Source organism: Bufo bufo, chromosome 11 (assembly GCF_905171765.1).
Source record: "Bufo bufo chromosome 11, aBufBuf1.1, whole genome shotgun sequence".
Taxonomy (NCBI): Eukaryota; Metazoa; Chordata; class Amphibia; order Anura; family Bufonidae; genus Bufo; species Bufo bufo.
In genome coordinates this window covers 46,412,220-46,439,632 of record NC_053399.1, presented here as the reverse complement: position 1 = coordinate 46,439,632, position 27,413 = coordinate 46,412,220, and the positions used below count along the sequence as shown (strand labels likewise).

The 27,413-nt window shown below is 47.8% G+C and overlaps 1 protein-coding gene across 1 annotated transcript in view; it reads right to left on the bottom strand.

Annotated features, from left to right (window-relative positions):
* DCAF5 (DDB1 and CUL4 associated factor 5) overlaps positions 1-25,148 on the bottom strand; it is a 58,046-nt gene extending 32,898 nt beyond the window's left edge. The window contains exons 1-2 of the mRNA XM_040411783.1: positions 24,811-25,148; positions 789-932 (exon numbers count right to left, since the gene is read on the bottom strand). Of these exons, the coding sequence (XP_040267717.1) occupies positions 789-932; positions 24,811-25,018 (352 nt within the window). The 5' untranslated portion in view covers positions 25,019-25,148. The remainder of the gene's footprint in view (positions 1-788; positions 933-24,810) is intronic.
* Between the last annotated feature and the right edge of the window lie 2,265 nt (positions 25,149-27,413).

Below are 27,413 nucleotides of genomic sequence, written 5' to 3'. Positions count from 1 at the left end.
ACGCACTTCTGAATAAGACTGGTGTATAAAACGCTGGCTTTAATAAATCCTCCCCCCAAAGTTCCTCAATCCTTTATTCCAAGAACTATATGTACCTGTACACACACACACTGGGGATCATTAAGGGACTTTTTTTTTTACTGGCCTTGAAACAATGTTTAGTGGCGTGGCCAGCTTTTGGCAGTTGAGTAAAATGGGCGCAGTGGCGGCGTGTCGGAGGCCAGAAAATTTACTAACATTTACGCCTGGAAGCAGACATAAATGTTGTGAAAAAGTCATTTTTACTCCAGGCACATGGACTGCCGTAGTTTTGCCTAATTTATGTCGAGGCACACGCCTCGTCATAAATTAGCCGACTCTTATGGCAGTGCAAGGGGTAAGGGGGGGGGGGGGTCTAAGACTGGAGTAAAAAGCCGGTCTTAGGGTCCATTCACACGTCCGTATGTGTTTTGCGGATCCGCAAAACACGGACACTGGCAATGTGTGTTCCGCATTTGTGTTGCCGGCACTCTCATAGAAAATGCCTTTTCTGGGACATGTTCTATTTTTTTGCGGATCTGCAAATGCGGATGTGGACAGCACATTTCGGCCCCATTGAAAATAAATGGGTCCGCACCTGTTCCGCAAAATTGCGGAATGGATGCAGACCCATTTTGCGGACGTGTGAATGGACCCTTAGTAAATGATCCCCACTGTACGTCACACCTGACCGTTCTGTCTGAAAGACTTCTTGATTATTAACATAAACCATTTGCTTAAATATGTCTTTAAGAGAATGAAGAACTTACCTCCGGAGAACACCTTGGTATTGCAGCTATTGAACGCCAGGCAAAAGATGTTTGAATGATGTTCCCCTTTAAGCTGGATGGGCTTAGCTTTTGCTTGGATGGCTCTTTCCATGTGCCACAGCAACACGCGGCGGTCATCTCCTCCTGTAAGAAGGCAGCAAATCAGATTGTAGTGTTAAGGCACAAATATTGGTTTAATGTGCTTACACTGACATAATAATCTCCCACTGGAAAACAAATGTTCCTTTTACACAGACTGATGTTTCAGGCAATTATCGGGAACAAACCAACTGTTCTCAATAATTACCTGCTGATCAGCGGAGATACATGCAGCCATCACCCCTGCTGTATGGGGATCAGTAATCACTACAGAGGTTATCTGTCCTCATGGGAAACCACTGTTCCTGGGCAGCAGATCCCCGTTTGGTCCGCACCATCTTCTGCACAGAAATGAAGATTTTAGATACCACCTAATCAACGGGCGTTCATTCATCGGGTGATCGCCTTTTACACAGGCCAATTATCGGGAATGACCGTTTCTACACACCGAATGACAGGTCTGATCCAGCAAAGGTTCCCAAGTGTACTGACAGAACGGACAGAAATTCGGAAAATAGAAAACATTACAGCCAGAAGCATTACCAATCTGCAGTGAGGGTACGTCCACCTGGGACATATACACCGGGGACTTCACGCTCCGAATATAAGTAAAAACAAACCCTTAGGCCTCTTTCACACAGGCGAGTTTTCCGTGAGGCGAACGCATTGCACCCGCACTGAATCGGACCCATTCACTTCAATGGGGCTGTGCACATGAGCAGTGGTTTTCACTCATCACTTGTGCGTTGCGTGAAAAATCGCAGCATGCTCTATATTGTGTGTTTTTCACGCAACGCAGGCCCCATAGAAGTGAATAGGGCTGTGTGAAAATCGCAAGCATCCGCAAGTGTGGATGCGGTGCGATTCTCACGCATGGTTGCTAGGTGACGATTGGGATCCGATCTTTATTATTTTCCCTTATAACATGGTTATAAAAGGAAAATAATAGCATTCTGAATACAGAATGCATAGTAAAATAGGGATGGAGGGGTTAAAAAATAATAAACAAATTTAACTCACCCCATCCACTTGGTCGCGTAGCGGATCTCCGCTTCTTTCTTCAGCACCTGGCAAAAGGACCTTTGATGACGTCACTGCGCTCATCACATGATCCATCACCACGGTGATGGATCATGTGATTGGATCATGTGATCTGAAGTCACCACAGGTCCTTTAGCCGGCAGCTCATGATTAAAGAAGTAAGAAGAGACCGGTAACTACGCGATCAAGAGGAGAAGGCGAGTTAATTATTTTTTATTTTTTAACCCTCAATTGACCACCTACTAAGCATTCTGTATTAAAGAATGCTATTATTTTCCCTTATAACCATGTTATAAGGGAAAATAATACAGCGAATAGACTGTCATCTTAGCAACCATGCGTGAAAATCGCACCGCATCCGCACTTGTTTGCGGATGCTTGCGATTTTCACTCAGCCCCATTCACTTCTATGGGGCCTGCGTTGCGTGATAAACGCACAATATAGAGCATGCTGCGAATTTCACGCAACACATAAGTGATGCGTGAAAATCACAGCTCATGTGCACAGCCCCATAGAAATGAATTGGTCCAGATTCAGTGCGGGTGCAATGCGTTCACCTCCCGCATTGCACCCGCGCGGAAATCTCGCCCGTGTGAACTCAGCCTAAGGCCTCTTTCACACGAGCGTGACGGTCTGGTTCCAGATGCGTTCAGGGAAACTCGCACCATTTTGCAAGCAAGTTCAGTCAGTTTTGTCTGCAATTGCATTCAGTTGTTCAGTTTTTTCCACGCAGGTGCAATGCGTTTTGATGCGTTTTTCACGCGCGTGATAAAAAAACTGATGGTTTACAAACAACATCTTCTAGCAACCATCAGTGAAAAACACATTGCATCAGCACTTGCTTCTGGATGCAATGCGTTTTTCACTGAAGCCCCATTCATTTCTATGGGTCCAGGGCTGTGTGAAAAACTCAGAATATGGCCTCATGCAAACGAACGTTGTTTTGGTCCGCAAAACAACGTTCCGTGTGCTGTCCGCATCCGTCGCTCTGTTCCGTGGTCCTCAAAAAAAATATAACCTGTCCTATTCTTGTCCGTTTTGCGGACAACAATAGGCAGTTATATTAATGGCTGTTCGTGCCGTTCTGAAAATTGTGGAACGCACACGAACGCCATCCGTGTTTTGCAGATTCGCAATTTGCGGACCGCAAAATACACAACGGTCGTGTGCATGAGGCCTATAGAACATGCAGTGTTTTTCACGCAACGCAGAACTGATGAGTGAAAAACAACGCTCATGTACACAGACCCATTGAATTGAATGGGTCAGGATTCAGAGGGGGTGCTATGCGTTCACGTCACACATTGCACCCACGCGGAAAACTCGCTCGTGTGAAAGGTGCCTTAGGCCCCATGCACACAACAGTATTTTTGGTCCGCATCCAATCCGCAAAAAATGCAGATTGGATGTGGACACATTCATTTCAATGGGGCCGTAAAAAAATAAAACATGTCCTATACTTGTCCCTTTTGCCGACAAGAAAAGGCATTTTCAACAAGGCAGTATCCGTGTTTTCTGGATTGATAATTTGCGGACTCCAAAACGTAGCCTTAGCTATAAGTTCACACATAGCAGAACTTCTGCAGTGGATTTTGCCTGGTTGAACCATAGGACAGTGCACATGCACTAGGGATCGACCGATATAAATTTTTTAGAGCCGATAACCTGTGAACTTTTAGGCCGATAAGTTTTTTCTGTTACGGCATCTTTTTTTATTTTATATTTTAATAGTTTGGACTTTTTGGACTTCGCAATATGCGATATGTTTATATATAAAAATGGGAAAGGGGGTGATTTATACTTACGGTAATATTTTGGCTTTTTTTTTTTTTTTTATGAATAACTATTTCCCCCCTCAGGGGCTAGAACCTGGGATCTTTTAATCCCTTGTCCTATTCACCCTAAGGTCCCTTGCAGACGAGCGTTGGTCACGCTGCAAGTCCGCATCGCAGCACCCGGCCTGAACTCCCATCGCTGCTGGGGGTCACATAGCATTATATTGATTTATAATGCTATGTAACCCTTAGGCCTCTTTCACACGGGCGTTGCGGGAAAATGTGCGGGTGCGTTGCGGGAACACCCGCGATTTTTCCGCACGAGTGCAAAACATTGTAATGCGTTTTGCACTCGCGTGAGAAAAATCGTGCGTGTTTGGTACCCAAACCCGAACTTCTTCACAGAAGTTCAGGCTTGGGATCGGTGTTCTGTAAATAGTATTATTTTCCCTTATAACATGGTTATAAGGGAAAATAATAGCATTCTGAATACAGACTGCATAGTAAAACATCGCTGGAGGGGTTAAAAAAAAATAAAAAATATTTTAACTCACCTTAGTCCACTTGTTCGCGGCCCGGCATCTCCTTCTGGCTTCATCTGATCTCTGTGCAGCAACAGGACCTGTGGTGACGTCATTCCGGTCATCACATGGTACGTCACATGATCTTTTACCATGGTGATTCACCATGGTAAAAGATCATGTGACGTACCATGTGATGACCGGAGTGACGTCATCAAAGGTCCTTGATCCTATAATTAATGCTCACCACAGGTCCTATTCAGTAAAGGGGACAGAAGGAGATGCCGACATCGCGATCAAGTGGATTAAGGTGAGTTAAATGATTTTTTATTTATTTTTTAACCCCTCCAGCGCTGTTTTACTTTGCATTCTGTATTCAAAATGCTATTATTTTCCCTTATAACCATGTTATAAGGGAAAGTAATAATGATCGGGTCTCCATCCCGAACGTCTCCTAACAACCGTGCGTGAAAATCGCACCGCATCCGCACCTGCTTGCGGATGCTTGCGATTTTCACGCAACCCCTTTCACTTCTATGGGGCCTGCGTTGCGTGAAAAACGCAGAATATAGAGCATGCTGCGATTTTCACGCATAAGTGATGCATGAAAATCACCGCTCATCTGAACAGCCCCATAGAAATGAATGGGTCGGTATTCAGTGCGGGTGCAATGCGTTCACCTCACGCATCGCATCCGCGCGGAATACTCGCCCGTGTGAAAGGGGCCTTAGGCTGGTTTCACACGGGCGTTGCGGATTGGGGCCGGATGCGTTCAGAGTGCGTTCAGTGAAACTCGCACTATTTTGCAAGCAAGTTCAGTCAGTTTTGTCTGCGGTTGCGTTTAGTTGTTCAGTTTTTTCCGCGCGGGTGCAATGCGTTTTGATGCGTTTTTCAAGCGCGTGATAAAAAACTGAATGTTTACAAACAACATCTCTTAGCAATCATCAGCGAAAAATGCATCGCACCTGCACTTGCTTGCGGATGCAATGCGTTTTTCACGCAGCCCCATTCACTTCTATGGGGCCAGGGCTGCGTGAAAAACGCAGAATATAGAACATGCTGCAATTTTCACGCAACGCAGAACTGATGCGTGAAAAACAACGCTCATGTACACAGACCCATTGAAATTAATGGGTCAGGATTCAGTGCGGGTGCTATGCGTTCACGTCACGCATTTCACCCGCGCGGAAAACTCGCTCGTGTGAAAGGGACCTTACAGTTCTAGAATGTACTGAATAACACTGGCATAATGCTGCCAGTGTTATCCAGAACATTCCAGAACTGTAAGGCCCCTTGCAGACGAGCGTGTCCAGATTAGGTCCGGAGGCGTCCCGGTGTATTGCGGCAAACCCGCGCGAGTAGGAATGCAATTGCAGACAGTTTTGACTGCGATTGCGTTCCGATGTTCAGTTTTTATCGCGCGGGTGCAATGTGTTTTGCACGCGCGTGATAAAAAACTAACTGTGGTACCCAGACCCGAACTTCTTCACAGAAGTTCAGGTTTGGGTTAGTTGTAGTGTAGATTGTATTATTTCCCCTTATAACATGGTTATAAGGGGAAATAATAGCATTCTGAATACAGAATGCATAGTACAATAGGGCTGGAGGGGTTAAAAAAATAAATAAAAATTTAACTCACCTTAATCCACTTGTTCGCGCAGCCGGCATCTCTTCTGTCTTGTTCTGTGAGGAATAGGACCTTTGATGACGTCACTACGCTCATCACATGGCTCATCACATGATCCATCACTATGGTGATGGATCATGTGACGGACCATGTGATGAATGCAGGGACGTCATCAAAGGTCCTATTGCTCACAGATGAAGACAGAAGAGATGCCGGCTGCGCGAACAAGTGGATTAAGGTTAGTTAAATTCTTTTTATATTTTTTTTAACCCCTCCAGCCCTATTGTACTATGCATTCTGTATTCAGAATGCTATTATTTTCCCTTATAACCATTTTTTAAGGGAAAATAATAATGATCGGGTCCCCATCCCGATAGTCACCTAGCAACCGTGCGTGAAAATCGCACCGCATCCGCACTTGCTTGAGGATGCTTGCGATTTTCACGCAACCCCATTCATTTCTATGGGGCCTGCGTTACGTGAAAAACGCACAAAGAGGAGCATGCTGCGATTTTCACGCAACGCACAAGTGATGTGTGAAAATCACCGCTCGTGTGCACAGCCCCATAGAAATGAATGGGTCAGGATTCAGTGCGGGTGCAATGCGTTCACCTCACGCATTGCACCCGCGCGGAATACTCGCCCGTGTGAAAAAGGCCTAAGGCCCCTTTCACACGAGTGTGACGGATTGGCTCCGAATGCGTTCAGTGAAATTTGCACCATTTTGCAAGCAAGTTCAGTCAGTTTTGTCTGCGATTGCGTTCAGGTTTTTTTCCGCGCGGGTGCAATGTGTTTTGATGCGTTTTTCACGCGCGTAATAAAAAACGGAAGGTTTACAAACAACATCTCCTAGCAACCATCAGTGAAAAACGCACTGCATCCGCACTTGCTTCCGGATGCAATGCGTTTTTCACTGAAGCCCCATTCACTTCTATGGGGGCAGGGCTGCGTGAAAAACTCAGAATATAGAACATGCTGCGTTTTTCACGCAACGCAGAACTGATGCGTGAAAAAAACGCTCATGTACACAGACCCATGGAAATGAATGGGTCAGACTTCAGTGCGGGTGCTATGCGTTCACGTCACACATTGCACACCGCGTGGAAAAATCACTCGTGTGAAAGGGGCCTTTGGGCTCATGCACACGTGTGCTGCCCGTTCCATGCACTGGGGACCGCAAACTGGGAACCTTCCGTGTGGCTGGCGCAGACGGATGCACGCCGATTCAAGTTCTACTACTTTGCGGTGCGGAGGCACGGACAGAAACCCGATAGAAGCACTCCACGGTCTGTTCCACACCGCACCGTCCAGATTGCAGACCCATTCAATTAAAGGTGTCCGCCTCCGTGATACGGTGCACAAACGGCTGGGACCCGCTGTTTGTGGGGCACAATACAGGCACGGCCAGCACACAAGCCCTTAGATAGGACTCTATAAAACTGGTGAATTGAATTGTTCTTCTGACGTTCACAAGTGGGGCCAGTCCTGACACCTTTCACTTTGGGCCCACCAATGTGTTAAAATGACCCTGGGTTTAGATTCAAATCTGCTGTGATGCCGCTTAAAATTTGCATGCCCATTTTGCTTAAGATTTCCACCAACAAAATAAAAGGGTAAAAATTTGCCGCATCGGAATGAGCGTGTTGTGAACTGTAAAATCTGCAGGCTCGCGTTTCCATGTGGAGGTTTTCCGCTTCTTATAGTTAGTTTTGAAAATACCATCCAAATGTATTGTGTTGTGCACTGCTGTGGACCACACCAAGTACTTCATGTCTGAACATGGCCTAAAAGTCACTTTTTGATGTGTCTCTTTAAAGAAAGAAAATCTGAGAAAAACACATTTCATGGAACTTTCATGGCAGAATAGAACTTGACAGAATAGAGATGTCAATACTTTGCTTCTGATTGTTTCTGCACCAGTGAGCGGACTGTATCTATGGTGGCCTCAGATGATTTCTCTTGTGGCCACCACTTGTTCATGGTAAGATAAGGAGGCAAATGGATATGGATTGAGGCAGATAAGAAGAGGGAGAGGCACGAGGGGTGGGCTCATATAGTCAGGCCCACGTATATATGTTTACATGTCGGCCACGAGATACCAGAGATCTGAGGAGATTCATGTCCCACCTACAAGTCTTCTTGTAGAAGGACAGAAATAATGAAGTTCATGTTTTTCAGCTGCGTTTACATCGGTGATGGACCCGGTCATTGTACCCTCCACTGCTACCACTGCACAGAATCAGAGGGACACGTCCATCTATGTTTTAAGACATATTAACCTGTATGTGAATGCTCTATGTAAGTTTTATAAAACTTGTCGATGGTTTTGTGCATATATATATATTTTTAATTTATTAAAGAATCAATCATTACCGATCCATTTTTACCCTCGTGGTTCCCTGCCTGCACCCATCTAAAAAAAAAATAACACCATTACATTCCCAGATACTCTCAGTCCACTGCTCCAGCGGACCCCTGTTTTTTCCCAATTGTATTACTTGTTCTTCAGATTTTGCCATGTTAGTTTAAATGGAGATTCTCTAGAACAGAGTTTCGCAACCTGCGGTATGCATACCCTAAGGGGTACGTGCTGCAGGGTGAGGGGGTACTATAAGGGAGCACTGGTACTACTGGGGTAACTATGAAGAGATCTAGATTTTACTCCCACACATGGGGCTTTATTACAACTGGGGACACTATAGGCAGGCATTATTACTTCTGGGCATACTATAGTGGGTGTCATTACTACTGGGGGCCACTATAAGTGGTATATTTACAAACTGAAGGCTTTAAAGGGGTTGTCACATCATGAATAATGGGGGCATATATCGCTTGGATATGCCCCCATTGTCTTATAGGTGCAGGTCCCACCGCTGGAACCCGCACCTATATCGAGAACGGAGCCCAGCAAGGTGGTGGCTGGAGGACTCCGGTCCGGCCACCACCAAACTGGCTCCCCATAGAAGTGAAAGGGAGCGTACCGTCCTTGCGCGACCCCCGCTCCTATTCATTTCTATGGGGCAGGCTGCATTGAGAATGAATTGAGGGCGGCTGCGCATGCGCCCTCCTTCACTTGCGGGGCTCAGTTCTCGATATATGGGCGGGTCCCACCGCCCACAAGGTGGTGGCTGGAGGACTCCGGTTTGGCCACCACCAAGTGAGCTCCCCATAGAAGTAAATGGGAGCGCACCGCGCATGTGCAGCCCCTGCTCCCATTCACTTCTATGGGGCTGATGGAATTAACTAAGCCAGCACTTGGCTATTTTCGCCGACCCCAAAGTAAATGAATGGAGGGCGGCTGCGCAGTGCGCCCTCTTTCACTTGTGGGGCTCCGTTCTCGATATAGGACAATGGGGGAATATACTAGCGATATGCCCCCATTTTCTATGATGAGACAACCCCTTTAATACTACTTTGACATTATGGTGGGCTTTATAACTACTAAAGGGCACTGTGGTGGGCTTCAATACTACTGGAGCACTACAGGGCAATTAGAACCACTGGGGGCATTATAGGTGGGCATTATTACTATTGGGGGGACTACAGGGAACATGATTACTAGTATGGGCACTATGGTGGCATTATCATTTCTAGGGCACAATGGGGGTCGTTTACTGTAGGGACATTATTACAACTAAGGTCACCCTGGGTGACAATTATTACTATTGGTAGGACTTTTGGGAGTACTATTACTGTGGGGGCACCCTGGCACTGTTTAACACAATTATTTTTGGGGTACACTATGTTTATGAGGGACACTATTCCTGTAAACGGCACTACTTGCGGCGCACTATGAGGTAATAATTCTTGAATGATACACTCCCCCACCTCTGGCAGTAGTATTTTCAGATCTGTTTCTGCAGTATAGTATTGGGGAGCACAGCAGGCACAGTATTGGGGTGACAGGATGAGGTGTTGGCAAGGATTATGGAAAAGTAGGAATCTAAGATGTCTGTGTAACAAACTCTGAAGAGATTAGACATGGCTGAAAGAAGTCGTCATGGTGGTCTGGTCCGAATGGAGAAGATAGGGGAATTTTTATGCTACCCCTTTACTGGAGTAAGATGGTGAAAACTTGTGCTACTTATTTTTTTGGGAGTCACAGTTGATAAATCTGGCTCAAATAGGCTCGACTGGCTAAGGGCTCATGCACAGGACCATATCAGCAAAACATGGATCCTGGCCGTGTGCTCTCCACTATTTTTTATTTTTTTTTAAACTACTGTACGAATACCCTATGCTTGTCTGCAAAAAAGACAAGAATAGGACTATGCATGTTCTATCTATGCAGGGCCGCAGAATAGATACTTAGATGCGGACATCACATCTTTTGTGGCCTCTCTGAAATTAATAGGTTCATATCCGATCTGCAAAAAATGCGGATTAGATACGGTCGTGTATATGAGCCCCAACCATGACCAACCACTTCCCCACTGTAATAAGTGGATTAAAAATGCTAAATATCAAAAAGGCCAATTTTTGTGTATTTCTGAAGCCTGAATCCTGGAGCTTGGGGATTTATAAATTTTCCCCATGTTTCTTTATAGGTGTAATCCTATCCATCGGGAGCGATACACGGTTTTAATGATATTTAAACTGTCCCGTGAACATAAAATAATGGAATTGTTTTTTTTTTTTTTGGTATCGCCTACCAAAAAAATATCATAAATGTTAATCAGTAAGTCCCATGTAAACCACAATGATACCAATGAAAACGACATCTTGCCCCACAAGACAGCCCATATACAGCTACGTTATTGGAAAAACGAATATGGCAACATAAAAAAATACTATTGTTTTTGCGTGAAAAGCGCCATTATTGTGAAAGCCAAATATTTAAAGAGTAACTAAACTTTTGTATCCATTTTTGTCAACCTGTCCCTAATGTCCTAATAACACTTTTTGTAATACACTGCTCAAAAAAATAAAGGGAACACTTAAACAACACAATGTAACTCCAAGTCAATCACACTTCTGTGAAATCAAACTGTCCACTTAGGAAGCAACACTGAGTGACAATCAATTTCACATGCTGTTGTGCAAATGGGATAGACAACAGGTGGAAATTATAGGCAATTAGCAAGACACCCCCGATAAAGGAGTGGTTCTGCAGGTGGTGACCACAGATCACTTCTCAGTTCCTATGCTTCCTGGCTGATGTGTTGGTCACTTTTGAATGCTGGCAGTGCTTTCACTCTAGTGGTAGCATGAGACGGAGTCTACAACCCACACAAGTGGCTCAGGTAGTGCAGCTTATCCAGGATGGCACATCAATGCGAGCTGTGGCAAGAAGGTTTGCTGTGTCTGTCAGCGTAGTGTCCAGAGCATGGAGGCGCTACCAGGAGACAGGCCAGTACATCAGGAGACGTGGAGGAGGCCGTAGGAGGGCAACAACCCAGCAGCAGGACCGCTACCTCCGCCTTTGTGCAAGGAGGAACAGGAGGAGCACTGCCAGAGCCCTGCAAAATGACCTCCAGCAGGCCACAAATGTGCATGTGTCTGCTCAAACGGTCAGAAACAGACTCCATGAGGGTGATATGAGGGCCCGACGTCCACAGGTAGGGGTTGTGCTTACAGCCCAACACCGTGCAGGACGTTTGGCATTTGCCAGAGAACACCAAGATTGGCAAATTCGCCACTGGCGCCCTGTGCTTTTCACAGATGAAAGCAGGTTCACACTGAGCACATGTGACAGACGTGACAGAGTCTGGAGACGCCGTGGAGAACGTTCTGCTGCCTGCAACATCCTCCAGCATGACCGGTTTGGCATTGGGTCAGTAATGGTGGGGGTGGCATTTCTTTGGAGGGCCGCACAGACCTCCATGTGCTCGCCAGAGGTAGCCTGACTGCCATTAGGTACCGATATAAGATCCTCAGACCCCTTGTAAGACCATATGCTGGTGCGGTTGGCCCTGGGTTCCTCCTAATGCAAGACAATGCTAGACCTCATGTGGCTGGAGTGTGTCAGCAGTTCCTGCAAGACGAAGGCATTGATGCTATGGACTGGCCCGCCCGTTCCCCAGACCTGAATCCAATTGAGCACATCTGGGACATCATGTCTCGCTCTATCCACCAACGTCACGTTGCACCACAGACTGTCCAGGAGTTGGCAGATGCTTTAGTCCAGGTCTGGGAGGAGATCCCTCAGGAGACCGTCCGCATCCCCATCAGGAGCATGCACAGGCGTTGTAGGGAGGTCATACAGGCACATGGAGGCCACACACACTACTGAGCCTCATTTTGACTTGTTTTAAGGACATTACATCAAAGTTGGATCAGCCTGTAGTGTGTTTTTCCACTTTAATTTTGAGTGTGACTCCAAATCCAGACCTCCATGGGTTGAAAAATTTGATTTCCATTTTTAAATTTTTAAATTTTTGTGTGATTTTGTTGTCAGCACATTCAACAAGTATTTCAGAAGAATATTTAATTAACTCAGATCTAGGATGTGTATATTTTAAAAGTAGATAGGCACTCAATCATCTGTGGTCACCATAAAACACAAACGTTTATTCGCATAATTCCATCCCAAACAGAGACAATATATATATCAAATCATTTATTCAATTAATTACAGCTTTCAAGTACCCGTACATATGATGCTTTGAAGGAGCGACATTAGAGAGCAAACATTCTGCCAGCAGAAATAGGATAAATCCTCACTGCGAAGATCAACATCATTGATTTGATACCGCTGCGGGAACTACGACTCCGAAGGTGTCGGATACACGTGGGAGATGCCAACAAAGAGCAAGCACCAACCGAGAAATACATCGGAACACGTGGGACGCCGAGTTTGGAGCAGAGGCAGCGCTACACATATCACGGTGGGAACTAAGCGGAGGTAAGAGACACTCAGTGCTCCATGACACGTGGGACGCCACCAGGAGCACTGAACTCCATAATAACCCACCGGTAAAAGAATACTCTATACCAAGTTCACATTTGCAGTGGGAGGACAATTGATGGGAAGCAACCTGTATAATAACGGGACAGTGTTCCAGATGGGACACTAAGTAGACTGCACTCAATCATACAACCAATACTGCCCGTTCAAACTTTCGGAGACTCTGTTGTTTTGGATACGGCGGGCTGAAATACATAATACTTGGACACAAAAGTCAAAAATTTTTACTCTTAATATTTGTGGACATACCATTGGTGGACCTTCTTTATTCAGTTGGTAGTATTATTATACCCCCGTGAGCCAGTGGCGTGCCCAGGGTGTCTGGCACCCGGGGCGGGTCATTTCTCTGGCACCCCCTCCGCCCCCAATACTTGACCACATACCTCTTACATCCAGGGACATCTCCTGTCATGTAGACCTTCTCTTTCCTCTTCTCCTCCGTTAGAATTTCTCATGACGGTCTTTCAGACGCATCTTGTCTCTACAGTTTGTAACACAGACACGTTAGATTTCTCAATTTTTCCATCAACCTCTCCATCCTGGTGTCCCCACAGTGTCATCCTGCTGCCACCCCCAATACCTGTGCCCGTTGTGCCCCCCAATGCCCCAGGTACTATACTGCTGGAAAAATAGTGACCCTAATAGACATAATTAGAGTCATTTATCAAACTGGTGTAAAGTAGAACTGGATTTCCAAAAGAGCTGTCAAAAATGAAAGGTTAAATCTGATTGGTTGCTATGGGCAACTAAGCCAGTTCTATGGAAAAGATTATTCCAGCTCACCTTTCTGGTCATGTGTATGGTCCCGGCTCCAGAGGCCCTGGGGAAGTGTTCCCGTGGCAGGCAATGAAAAGTTAAGGAAGGATCCCGGAGACAGATAGAGTCCTCTTTCAGCTCTTCTTTATTATTCATAAGCAGTTGACAGACATAACCATCAGGTACACGGCAGGAACAGTGACGCGTTTCGGGTGAGTACCCTTAGTCGTAACAAATTGCTAAGTGTGGCCCCTCAATATAAAGGAGTTGAAAACACCCCTCCTCCAATAGGGAGGAACTGATTTCAAACAACATCGGTTGCAGCACACCTAGACACACCTTTTTTCGTTTTTTGCATCAATCAGGTTGTAATGATTGAATGTCCACACAGTGTGTCATCAATTACAACCTGATTGATGCAAAAAACGAAAAAAGGTGTGTCTAGGTGTGCTGCAACCGGTGTTGTTTGAAATCAGTTCCTCCCTATTGGAGGAGGGGTGTTTTCAACTCCTTTATATTGAGGGGCCACACTTAGCAATTTGTTAAGCCAGTTCTACTTTACACCAGTTTCATAAATGACCCCAAATGCTCCTATAGTGTCCACAGCAGCTATAATGTCCCCTAGAGTGCCCCCAGTCATAATAATAACACCCTATATTGTGCTCCAGGTAATAATCCCTCTATAGTGTCCCCAGAAATAATAGACTGGCCTCTACAGTGCCTCCCCAATAGCAATGCCCCCATGCTGCCCCCCACACAGTAATTTCCCCCACACTGTAGTCCCCCCACACAGTAGTGTCCCCCACACAGTAATTTCCACCACACAGTAATTTCCCCCACGCTGCCCCCCACACAGTAGTGTCCCCCACACTGCCCCCCACACAGTAGTGTCCCCCACGCTGCCCCCCACACAGTAATTTCCCCCACACTGCCCCCCACACAGTAGTGTCCCCCATGCTGCCTCCCACACAGTAGTGTCCCCCACACAGTAATTTCCCCCACACTGTAGTCCCCCCACACAGTAGTGTCCCCCACACAGTAATTTCCACCACACAGTAATTTCCCCCACGCTGCCCCCCACACAGTAGTGTCCCCCACACAGTAGTGTCCCCCACACTGCCCCCCACACAGTAGTGTCCCCCATGCTGCCTCCCACACAGTAGTGTCCCCCACACAGTAATTTCCCCCACGCTGCCCCCCACACAGTAATTTCCCCCACACTGCCCCCCACACAGTAGTGTCCCCCATGCTGCCCCCCACACAGTAGTGTCCCCCATGCTGCCCCCCACACAGTAGTGTCCCCCATGCTGCCTCCCACACAGTAGTGTCCCCCACACAGTAATTTCCCCCACGCTGCCCCCCACACAGTAATTTCCCCCACACTGCCCCCCACACAGTAATTTCCCCCACGCTGCCCCCCACACACTAATTTCCCCCACGCTGCCCCCCACACAGTAGTGTCCCCCACACTGCCCCCATACAGTAGTGTCCCCCACACTGCCCCCCACACAGTAGTGTACCCCACATTAAATTCCCCCCCCCCACTGTGCCACACAGCATCCCACCATATTCCCCCCACGTCCTCCTGTGTGCACCCCCCTCATGTCCCCCAAAGTTACCACATTATAAAATAAAATAAAATAAAAAGTTTGCCCCCACACGTCCTCTGTCCACCCCGGCCCCCTCATGTCCCCCAAAGTTGCCACATTATAAAATAAAATAAAAGTTTGCCCCCACACGTCCTCTGTGCACCCCGGCCCCCTCATGTCCCCCCAAAGTTGGCACATGAAAGAAAAAAAAAGAAAAGAAAAAAAAGGGAAGGAAACCCTAAAACCTAAATACTTACCTGCGCTTGCTTGCAGAGTCCCGGCACTGTGCTGCTGAGTCCCGGCACAGGAACGCGCGATGACATCATCACGCGCCCCAGCGCCGGGATTTCACTACCGCATAGGCTTCAGGCCTGAAGCCTATGGCGGTGATCGGCGGCGGGGCAGGGAACTATGCGCTCCGCTCCCTGCCGCAGTATGTGGGACTGGGTCACGGGTGTCAGCGCTTCAGCAATGAGCGCTTCCATCTGTATTGATGGAAGCGCTCATTGCTTCCGGGCCTGCTGGCACCCCCGTCAGAGCCGGCACCCGGGGTGCACCGCCCCCCCCCCCCTTCCCCTGGGCACGCCAGAGCGCACAGGTAGGGGGGGGTGCATTTTTATTGACGTCAATTAATTGACTTTGCAATTTTCTTTGCCCATAGGATTGCTTTGTTTTTAAGAGTTGTATAGGATTTATTCTGTATATATTAGTTTGTCTCCGTTTGGGATTGAATAATGCGAATAAACGTTTGTTTTTTATGGTGACCACAGATGATTGAGTGCCTATCTACTTTTAAAATATATACATTTAAGTGACTAGGAGCACTGTCCCGATAAGAGCACCATATCCCTCTCGATAGAAAGTAGAGCCACCTTCTTTCTTAGGCCTCATGCACACGGCCGTTGTGCCGTTTTCCGTTTTTTTTCGCGGACCCATTTACTTTCAATGGGTCAGTGGAAAAATCGGAAAATGCACCGTTTTGCAGCCGCATCCGTGATCCGTGTTTCCTGTCCGTCAAAAAAATATGACCTGTCCTATTTTTTTGACGGACAACGGTTCACGGACCCATTCAAGTCAATGGGTCCGTGAAAGAACACGGATGCACACAAGATTGGCATCCGCGTCCGTGATCCGTGGCCGTAGGTTACTTTCATACAGACGGATCCGAAGATCCGTCTGCATAAAAGCTTTGTCAGAGATGAGTTTTCCCTTCGTGAAAACTCATATCCGACAGTATATTCTAACACAGAGGCGTTCCCATAGTGATGGGGACGCTTCTAGTTAGAATATTCTACGAACTGTGTACATGACTCCCCCGGCCCCCCCCTCTATTGTATTATTATCATTGGTGGCCAGTGTGCGCCCCCCCCCCGGCCCCCCCTCTATTGTATTAATATCATTGGTGGCCAGTGTGCGCCCCCCCCCGGCCCCCCCTCTATTGTATTAATATCATTGGTGGCCAGTGTGCGGCCTCCCCTCTCCCCCCCCGATCATTGGTGGCAGCGGAGAGTTTCGATCGGAGTCCCAGTTTAATCGCTCTGGGGCTCCAGTCGGTAACCATGGCAACCAGGACGCTACTGCAGGCCTGGTTGCCATGGTTACTTAGCAATATTACAATATTAGAAGCATCATACTTACCTGCTGCGCTGTCTGTGACCGGCCGGGAGCTCCTCCTACTGGTAAGTGACAGATCATTAAGCAATGCGCCGCACAGACCTGTCACTTACCAGTAGGAGGAGCTCCCGGCCGGTCACAGACAGCGCAGCAGGTAAGTATGATGCTTCTAATATTGCTAAGTAACCATGGCAACCAGGCCTGCAGTAGCGTCCTGGGTGCCATGGTTACCGATCGGAGCCCCAGCGATTAAACTGGGACTCCGATCGGAACTCTCCGCTGCCACCAATGATTGGGGGGGGGGGGGAAAGAGGGGAGGCCGCACACTGGCCACCAATGATATTACAATAGAGGGAGGGAGGGGGGGGGGCGCACATTGGCACCAATGATAATACAATAGAGGGAGGGGGGGCCGGGGCCGCACACTGGCCACCAATGATATTCAAACTGGGGAGGGAGGGGGGTCTGCCCCCTGCTGCCTGGCAGCCCCTGATCTCTTATGGGGGCTATGATATGCACAATTAACCCCTCAGGTGCAGCACCTGAGGGGTTAATTGTGCGGATCACAGCCCCCTGTAAGAGATCGGGTGCTGCCAGGCAGCAGGGGGCAGTCATGTACACAGTTCGTAGTATATTCTAACTAGAAGCGTCCCCATCACTATGGGAACGCCTCTGTGTTAGAATATACTGTCGGATATGAATTGCACGATCTAACTCATATCCGACAGTATATTCTAACATAGAGGCGTTCCCATGGTGATGGGGACGCTTCAAGTTAAAATATACCATCGGATTGGAGAAAACTCGGATCCTATGGTATATTAACTCCTGACTTTACATTGAAAGTCAATAGGGGACGGATCCGTTTGAAATTGCACCATATTGTGTCAACGTCAAACGGATCCGTCCCCATTGACTTGCATTGTAATTCAGGACGGATCCGTTTGGCTCCAAAAATCAAGGAAGACCCACGGATGAAAAAACGGTCACGGATCACGGACCAACGGAACCCCGTTTTGCGGACCGTGAAAAAATACGGTCGTGTGCATGAGGCCTTATAAATTAATATACTTTTTGTAATATAGTTTATATATTTTATTTTTTATTTTTTTTATTACACTTTTCCCTCTCTAAAGTGCACATTTCACTCTGCGCTTAAAATCTACTTCTCTGTACACCTCTGACTGCTCAGGGGCGTACGGGAGTTGAAAGTTTTATCAATGGGGCTGCAGCGCGTATTGCTGCTCCAAAATCCTGGCATAGCACATGCCATGATTGGCGGAGCAGGCTCCTGCCTGTGCCTGCTCCGCTAAGTTAAGAGTCAGCTCTTTTCTGTTACTTATTGTTTTGGCTGCAGCAGTAGAGTCCTGGACAACACAGCAGCCAATTATTGGGCTCAGCCATCTTGTGCCGTCCACCACTGAGGCCAGTCACTGGCTGCAGCCCAGGGAAGAGGAAAGAGCAGCAGTGCTGGATCGGAGGGCGCTGGGATAAGTTTGCTTATCATTTTGACAAGCTCCTAATATTTTTTATCTCTGAAACCAACCTTAGACAACCCCTTTAACAGACCCTTTTCTTAACCACTTGCCTACTGCAGCACTCCTTTATACGTTCTGGCGTTAGGCAGATAACTGTAACCTGACGTATAAAAGCGTCAGGTTACATTACAATCTGCCAGTGCCCTGTGGCGCTGCAGATCACTGTGAGCGCATTATTAGGCCTCATGCACACGGATGTTTTTTTTTTTTTGCGGTCCGCAAAAACGGTTTCCGTTGTTCCGTGATCCGTGTCAGTTTTTTCATCCGTGGGTCTTCCTTGATTTTTGATGGATCCACGGACATGAAAAGTGAAAAAAAAAAATAAGTCAAGTTTGCATTGAAAATTATAGGAAAAACGGACACGGATCACGGACGCGGATGACTATCTTGTGTGCATCTGCGATTTTTCACGGACCCATTGACTTGAATGGGTCCATGAACCGTTGTCCGTGAAAAAAATAGAACAGGTCATATTTTTTTCACGGACTGGAAAAACAGATCACGGACGCGGAAGCCAAACGGTGCATTTTCCGATTTTTCCACGGACCCATTAAAAGTCAATGGGTCCGCCCAAAAAAAAAAAACGGAAAACGGAGCAACGGCCGCGGATGCACACAACGGTCGTGTGAATGAGGCCTTAGGCAGCTGCGGTCACAGTGAAGAGCCCGGAGCCCAGCCAAAGTAGTCACAAGGATTCTATGTGAAGAAAAGTATATAAAGCCAGCAGGGGTGCTTTCAGCTATGTCAGAGCGACCCCTGCTGGCTGTACAGTGAACTGTGATCCCGCTGTCTGAGAATTAACCCCTTTCTGCCCTGACTGTGGCAGGAAGGGGTTAATTCCATTTTTTCCACAGAAATAAAAATACTGAAAAAGTAAAAAAATATAATAGTTATAGCTATATTTATTATTTTTTAAAATAATATACCAGACTACGTACACATACACACACACTTTTTTTCACCCATTTTCTTTCATAAAAAATATAGTTATTAGTTTTGGCAATAGAATAGCAGATTTTGTGCGTCTAAAATATAGAAATGTATACACTTTTTTTAATGAAAATGTCAACATTTTTCTAAGATGAATATCTTAAGGGGTCAACATAAGAAAAAAAAATAGTCACTTTGAAGGGGTTTCTAATGTTTTGGTGCTGTACTACATCTGCACTGGCATTACGGTGCCATAGAACCAGCAAAAGAAAAATAGGCCACCAAAATCCAAAATGTGCTCTAGTCCTTTGCACATATAGCGTCCACTTTCACAGTACAAACATACGGTGATGGTTATAGAAATGTTTTATGTTTAAATCTTTTGTAACAGTCAGGCCTCATTCACGTGTCAGTGATGAAATCCGTGATAAGATGGTCAGTGATTCATCAGTGAAGATTTTGTGTTTGGTCCATGTGTCCATTTTTACTGTCCATGTGTCATGCGTGTTCCACGGACAATGCACAGCTGAAAATTTAATTTTCAGAACACCTTCTCTTAAAAGGGGTAGTCTCACTTCAGTAGGTTGCATTTATCATGTAGAGAAAGTTAAAACAAGGCACTTACTAATGTATTGCGATTGTCCATATTGCTTCCTTTGCTGGCTGTTTTCATTTTCCCATCACATTATACACTGCTCGTTTCCATTGTTACAGACCACCCTGCAATCCATCAGTGGTGGTCGTGCTTGCACACTATAGGAAAAAGTGTCAGCCTCTCTGGTGGCGGGGACTGTAGGAGTGTGCATAGGCTAGTGCTTTTTCCTATATTGTGCAATCACGACCACCACTGCTGGATTGCAGGGTGGTCATAACCCCTGGATCCGAGCAGTGTATAATGTGATGGACAAATGAATCCAGCCCGCAAAGGAAGCAATATGGACAATAATACATTAGTAAGTGGCTTGTATAACTATCTCTACATGATAAATGCCACTTACGGTACTGAAGTGAGACAACCCCTTTAATGGTCCGTGAAACACGAATGGCGTCCGTGTTTTTCACGGACCATAGACTATAATGGGTGTGATAGACAAAATAGGGCATAAAACCACAGACCCTGCGAAAACACGGATGTGTCAATACAGACATTAAAATGAATGGGTGCGTGTGCTGTCCATGAATCACTGACGTGTGAATAGGGTTTTGAAGAAAAAAAATAATAAGAAAAGAAAAAAATATTTTTTTTTCCATAATTTCCAGTTTTTCCTTCAATATTTTTTAAAATATTATATCTGTCATCTAGTGACACAAAAAAAAAAAAGATCTAATATAATATACTTGAAAAATAATATCAAATACTTATAGACTGGCTCAGAAATTAATCAGTTATTTGCATTGCTATAATGAAAAAATTGGTCTGGTAAGTAATTGGGGGGGGGGGGGGGGGGGGGGTAAACACTCCGGTAATGAAGCGGTTAAAATGCAGGATTATAAAGCAATACTAGGCAGATAATATACGTCTGCCACGGGGAACCTAATAAATATCTGTGTAGAGGAGGGCCTCCCGAGTCTCCTCAGCAGCAGGTAGGACATATTGCATTTCAACATGCCCGATCCTTCTGTTCTCTGGGAGGATAGTAGCGCCACAGGTGTAAGGCAGTGACAGACCCCTGTCTCTACTGTGAACACGCATGCTCGGCCGAGCCAAGTGAGCATGTGCATGGGCTAGTGAGTCGGTATAAGGACAACCGCCAAAAAAATGGTCCACCATCATATTATAGACACTGAACAAGCAGGGGGTGCAGAGAGATTTCTGAATACACTACAACACATTCTGTAACTGAGGAGCAGAAGATATATAGATACTTGCTATATATTTTTTATATATATCCAGGAAAAACCCGTTAACAGTCTCAAGGCGATGACATAAATTATGGCTTTGGTTTCCGAAGAACTATTTTCCTCTCGGAAGAATCAGTAATCTCCGACGTTGTTATCCTGCTGGGATCAGAAGGCTCCTGTTTACACATAACACGTACGATCTGGTGCACACATCACGCCTGCCCTGCCTGAGCAACTGGTCCGGTGCCAATCATTATTGTTAAAGGGGCACTCCACATGTACATATCTCCTGACATTGCGTCATCAGAAAAAGATCTATGGTAAAAATTATGTTTTATGTTAAACATGTTATTAAAGAATTTTTGGCAAGGTTATTTTTTTTTTCTTTCCATGTCAAAATGTATAATAAAAAAAAAATAAACTAAGCTGCACTTTTTATGCTGGCCACTAATAGGCGCCACTTCCTGGTCTGTACAGATCACTTTTCAGCAGCCACCTAATTATCATCACAAGCAGGATTAGAATGACAGATAATACTTTTTTTTTTTCCCATGGAAGATTTTGACCAATTACACTTGGGACCCTCACCCCCAATAACAGGTTGCAGAGTGACAGGAGGACCCTCACCCCCAATAACAGGTTGCAGAGTGACAGGAGGACCCTCACCCCCAATAACAGGTTGCAGAGTGACAGGAGGACCCTCACCCCCAATAACCATCGGCAGTGGTGACAGGAGGACCCTCACCCCCAATAACAGGTTGCAGAGTGACAGGAGGACCCTCACCCCCAATAACCATCGGCAGTGGTGAGAGGAGGACCCTGACCCCCAATAACCATCGGCAGTGGTGACAGGAGGACCCTCACCCCCAATAACCATCGGCAGTGGTGACAGGAGGACCCTCACCCCCAATAACCATCGGCAGTGGTGACAGGAGGACCCTCACCCCCAATAACCATCGGCAGTGGTGACAGGAGGACCCTCACCCCCAATAACCATCGGCAGTGGTGACAGGAGGACCCTCAATAACCATCCGCAGTGGTGACAGGAGGACCCTCACCCCCAATAACCATCGGCAGTGGTGACAGGAGGACCCTCAATAACCATCGGCAGTGGTGACAGGAGGACCCTCACCCCCAATAACCAGCACAGAGGTGACAGGAGGACCCTCACCCCCAATAACCATCCGCAGTGGTGACAGGAGGACCCTCACCCCCAATAACCAGCACAGAGGTGACAGGAGGACCCTCACCCCCAATAACCATCCGCAGTGGTGACAGGAGGACCCTCACCCCCAATAACCATCCGCAGTGGTGACAGGATGACCCTCACCCCCAATGATCATCCGCAGTGGTGATAGGTGGACCCTCATCCCCAATAATCATCCGCAGTGGTGACAGGTGGACCCTCATCCCCAATAACCATCCGTAGTGGTGACAGGATGACCCTCACCCCCAATAATCATCCGCAGTGGTGACAGGATGACCCTCATCCCCAATAACCATCCGCAGTGGTGACAGGAGGACCCTCAATAACCATCCGCAGTGGTGACAGGAGGACCCTCAATAACCATCGGCAGTGGTGACAGGAGGACCCTCACCCCCAATAACCATCGGCAGTGGTGACAGGAGGACCCTCACCCCCAATAACCATCGGCAGTGGTGACAGGAGGACCCTCACCCCCAATAACCATCGGCAGTGGTGACAGGAGGACCCTCACCCCCAATAACCATCGGCAGTGGTGACAGGAGGACCCTCACCCCCAATAACCATCGGCAGTGGTGACAGGAGGACCCTCACCCCCAATAACCATCGGCAGTGGTGACAGGAGGACCCTCACCCCCAATAACCATCGGCAGTGGTGACAGGAGGACCCTCACCCCCAATAACCATTGGCAGTGGTGACAGGAGGACCCTCACCCCCAATAACCATCGGCAGTGGTGACAGGAGGACCCTCACCCCCAATAACCATCGGCAGTGGTGACAGGAGGACCCTCACCCCCAATAACCATCGGCAGTGGTGACAGGAGGACCCTCATCCCCAATAACCATCGGCAGTGGTGACAGGAGGACCCTCATCCCCAATAACCATCGGCAGTGGTGACACGAGGACCCTCACCCCCAATAACCATCTGCAGTGGTGACAGGAGGACCCTCACCCCCAATAACAGGCAGCAGAGATGACAGGAGGTCCCTCACCCCCAATAACCATCCGCAGTGATGACAGGAGGACCCTCATCCCCAATAACCATCGGCAGTGGTGACAGGAGGACCCTCATCCCCAATAACCATCGGCAGTGGTGACACGAGGACCCTCACCCCCAATAACCATCTGCAGTGGTGACAGGAGGACCCTCACCCCCAATAACAGGCAGCAGAGATGACAGGAGGTCCCTCACCCCCAATAACCATCCGCAGTGATGACAGGAGGACCCTCATCCCCAATAACCATCGGCAGTGGTGACAGGAGGACCCTCATCCCCAATAACTATCCGCAGTGGTGACAGGAGGACCCTCACCCCCAATAACCATCGGCAGTGGTGACAGGAGGACCCTCACCCCCAATAACCATCGGCAGTGGTGACAGGAGGACCCTCACCCCCAATAACCATCGGCAGTGGTGACAGGAGGACCCTCACCCCCAATAACCATCGGCAGTGGTGACAGGAGGACCCTCACCCCCAATAACCATTGGCAGTGGTGACAGGAGGACCCTCATCCCCAATAACCATCCGCAGTGGTGACAGGAGGACCCTCATCCCCAATAACCATCCGCAGTGGTGACACGAGGACCCTCACCCCCAATAACCATCTGCAGTGGTGACAGGAGGACCCTCACCCCCAATAACAGGCAGCAGAGATGACAGGAGGTCCCTCACCCCCAATAACCATCCGCAGTGATGACAGGAGGACCCTCACCCCCAGTAACAGGCAGCAGAGATGACAGGAGGACCCTCACCCCCAGTAACAGGCAGCAGAGATGACAGGAGGACCCTCACCCCCAGTAACAGGCAGCAGAGATGACAGGAGGACCCTCACCCCCAGTAACAGGCAGCAGAGATGACAGGAGGACCCTCACCCCCAGTAACAGGCAGCAGAGATGACAGGAGGACCCTCACCCCCAGTAACAGGCAGCAGAGATGACAGGAGGACCCTCACCCCCAATAACCATCCGCAGTGATGACAGGAGGACCCTCACCCCCAATAACCATCCGCAGTGGTGACAGGAGGACCCTCACCCCCAATAACCATCCCCAGTGGTGACAGGAGGACCCTCACCCTCAATAACAGGCAGCAGTGATGACAGGAGGACCCTCACCCCCAGTAACAGGCAGCAGAGATGACAGGAGGACCCTCACCCTCAATAACAGGCAGCAGTGATGACAGGAGGACCCTCACCCCCAGTAACAGGCAGCAGTGATGACAGGAGGACCCTCACCCCCAGTAACAGGCAGCAGAGATGACAGGAGGACCCTCACCCCCAATAACAGGCAGCAGAGATGACAGGAGGACCCTCACCCCCAATAACAGGCAGCAGAGATGACAGGAGGACCCTCACCCCCAGTAACAGGCAGCAGAGATGACAGGAGGACCCTCATGTCACACATACATCTATCTGGTCTAGGCCAATGATTGGTAACCTGTGGCTGTGCAGCTGCTGAGGATGCTGGGAGTTGTAGTTTCACACCACCTGGGGAGCCACAGGTAGCAGCCTTCTAGGCCATACAAGGAGGGGAGGCGCAGATATCGGGGTGCGGCCCGGCAGGTCCCGGGGGCACTTACCTGACACCAGCATGTGCCCCCCGTTGTTGGAGAACTCGATAGCATTGACACAACCGAAGTGTCCGAGCAGGTCCTTCTTGTAGAGGTTCCTGCAGGCCTGCAGCCTCCTCCGCTGGAAGTCCTCCTTCAGCAGGGGGTCCCCGAGCAGGCCTCTGCGGGAGAGGAAGCCCACCGCCGACCTCATGCCGCATCCCCCGTCTCTTCTCATGGCGGCAGCTCCCGGGCTCGCCCTGTGATCCGGGGCTCGTCAGGCAGACATGGCAGCTAGGGAAACACGGAGCTGTTTAGACACAAGTTGCGGGGCCGATGCGAGCTCCTCCCTCCTCAGCTGATCGTCCTCCGCTTCCTCCCCCTGCCCGTCCTCGGGAGCTCACACGGAGGCCGAAAAACGCACACCGTGAGCGGGCACAAGAAGACGTCAGCCCCGCGGCCACCTCCTGGAGCCGCCGCCATACGTGTGCGCCCCCCGACCCCAATGTCTGACGTCCTGCTCCGCAGTCACTCACTCCATTGTGTGCGCACAGTCTCGAGGGTCCCCCCACATTATATTCCCCCACATTACCTCATATATCACCCTGTGCCCCCCCACATGACTCATTACACTGTGCCCCACATTACATATTACACATTACACTGTGCCCCCCACATTACATATTACACTGTGCCCCCACATTACATATTACACTGTGCCCCCATATTACACTGTGCCCTCATATTACATATTACACTGTGCCCCCACATTACATATTACACTGTGCCCCCACATTACATATTACACTGTGCCCCCACATGACAGATTACACTGTGCATGACATATCACCCTGTGCCCCCATATTACATATTACACTGTGCCCCCACATGACAGATTACACTGTGCATGACATATCACCCTGTGTCCCCATATTACACTGTGCCCCCATTTGACATATTACAGTGTGCCCCCCACATTACATATTACACGGTGCCCCCACATTACATGACATATTACACAGTGCCCCCGCATGACATATTACACTGTGCCCCCGCATGACATATTACACTGTGCCCCCGCATTACATATTACACTGTGCCCCCACATTACATATTACACTGTGCCCCCACATTACATATTACACTGTGCCCCCACATTACATATTACACTGTGCCCCCACATTACATATTACACTGTGCCCCCACATGACAGATTACACTGTGCATGACATATCACCCTGTGCCCCCATATTACATATTACACTGTGCCCCCACATGACAGATTACACTGTGCATGACATATCACCCTGTGTCCCCATATTACACTGTGCCCCCATTTGACATATTACAGTGTGCCCCCCACATTACATATTACACGGTGCCCCCACATTACATGACATATTACACAGTGCCCCCGCATGACATATTACACTGTGCCCCCGCATGACATATTACACTGTGCCCCCGCATTACATATTACACTGTGCCCCCACATTACATATTACACTGTGCCCCCACATTACATATTACACTGTGCTCCCACATTACATATTACACTGTGCCCCCACATTACATATTACACTGTGCCCCCACATTACATATTACACTGTGCCCCCACATTACATATTACACTGTGCCCCCACATTACATATTACACTGTGCCCCCACATTACATATTACACTGTGCCCCCACATTACATATTACACTGTGCCCCCACATTACATATTACACTGTGCCCCCACATTACATATTACACTGTGCCACCACATTACATATAAACACTGTGCCCCCACATGACAGATTACACTGTGCTCCCACAATACATGACATATCACCCTGTGCCCCCATATTACACTGTGCCCCCCACATGACATTACACTGTGCCCCCACATTACATATTACACTGTGCCACCACATTACATATAAACACTGTGCCCCCACATGACAGATTACACTGTGCTCCCACAATACATGACATATCACCCTGTGCCCCCATATTACACTGTGCCCCCCACATGACATTACACTGTGCCCCCACATTACATATTACACTGTGCCACCACATTACATATAAACACTGTGCCCCCACATGACAGATTACACTGTGCTCCCACAATACATGACATATCACCCTGTGCCCCCATATTACACTGTGCCCCCCACATGACATTACACTGTGCCCCCACATTACATATAAACACTGTGCCCCCACATGACAGATTACACTGTGCTCCCACAATACATGACATATCACCCTGTGCCCCCATATTACACTGTGCCCCCCACATGACATTACACTGTGCCCCCACATTACATGACATATTACACTGTGCCCCACATCACATATTACACTGTGCCCCACAGAGCTCCAGACTAAAAAAAAATATCAAGGAGCCATTGGCTCCTAACCTGAAAAATTTAGTCGCCAAATTTAAAATACATATAATTACGGTATAATAAAAAAAAATAATCACATGTCTTACCTAGGGTTGTCACGATACCAAAATTTTGACTCAATTTCGATACCATAAAAAAGTATTGCGATACTCGATACCATGTGAAAAAAATAAAACGACAAAAAAGCCGCGTGCATTCCAGATTTTATGGAACGTCTGGGCCATAATAGAACAGT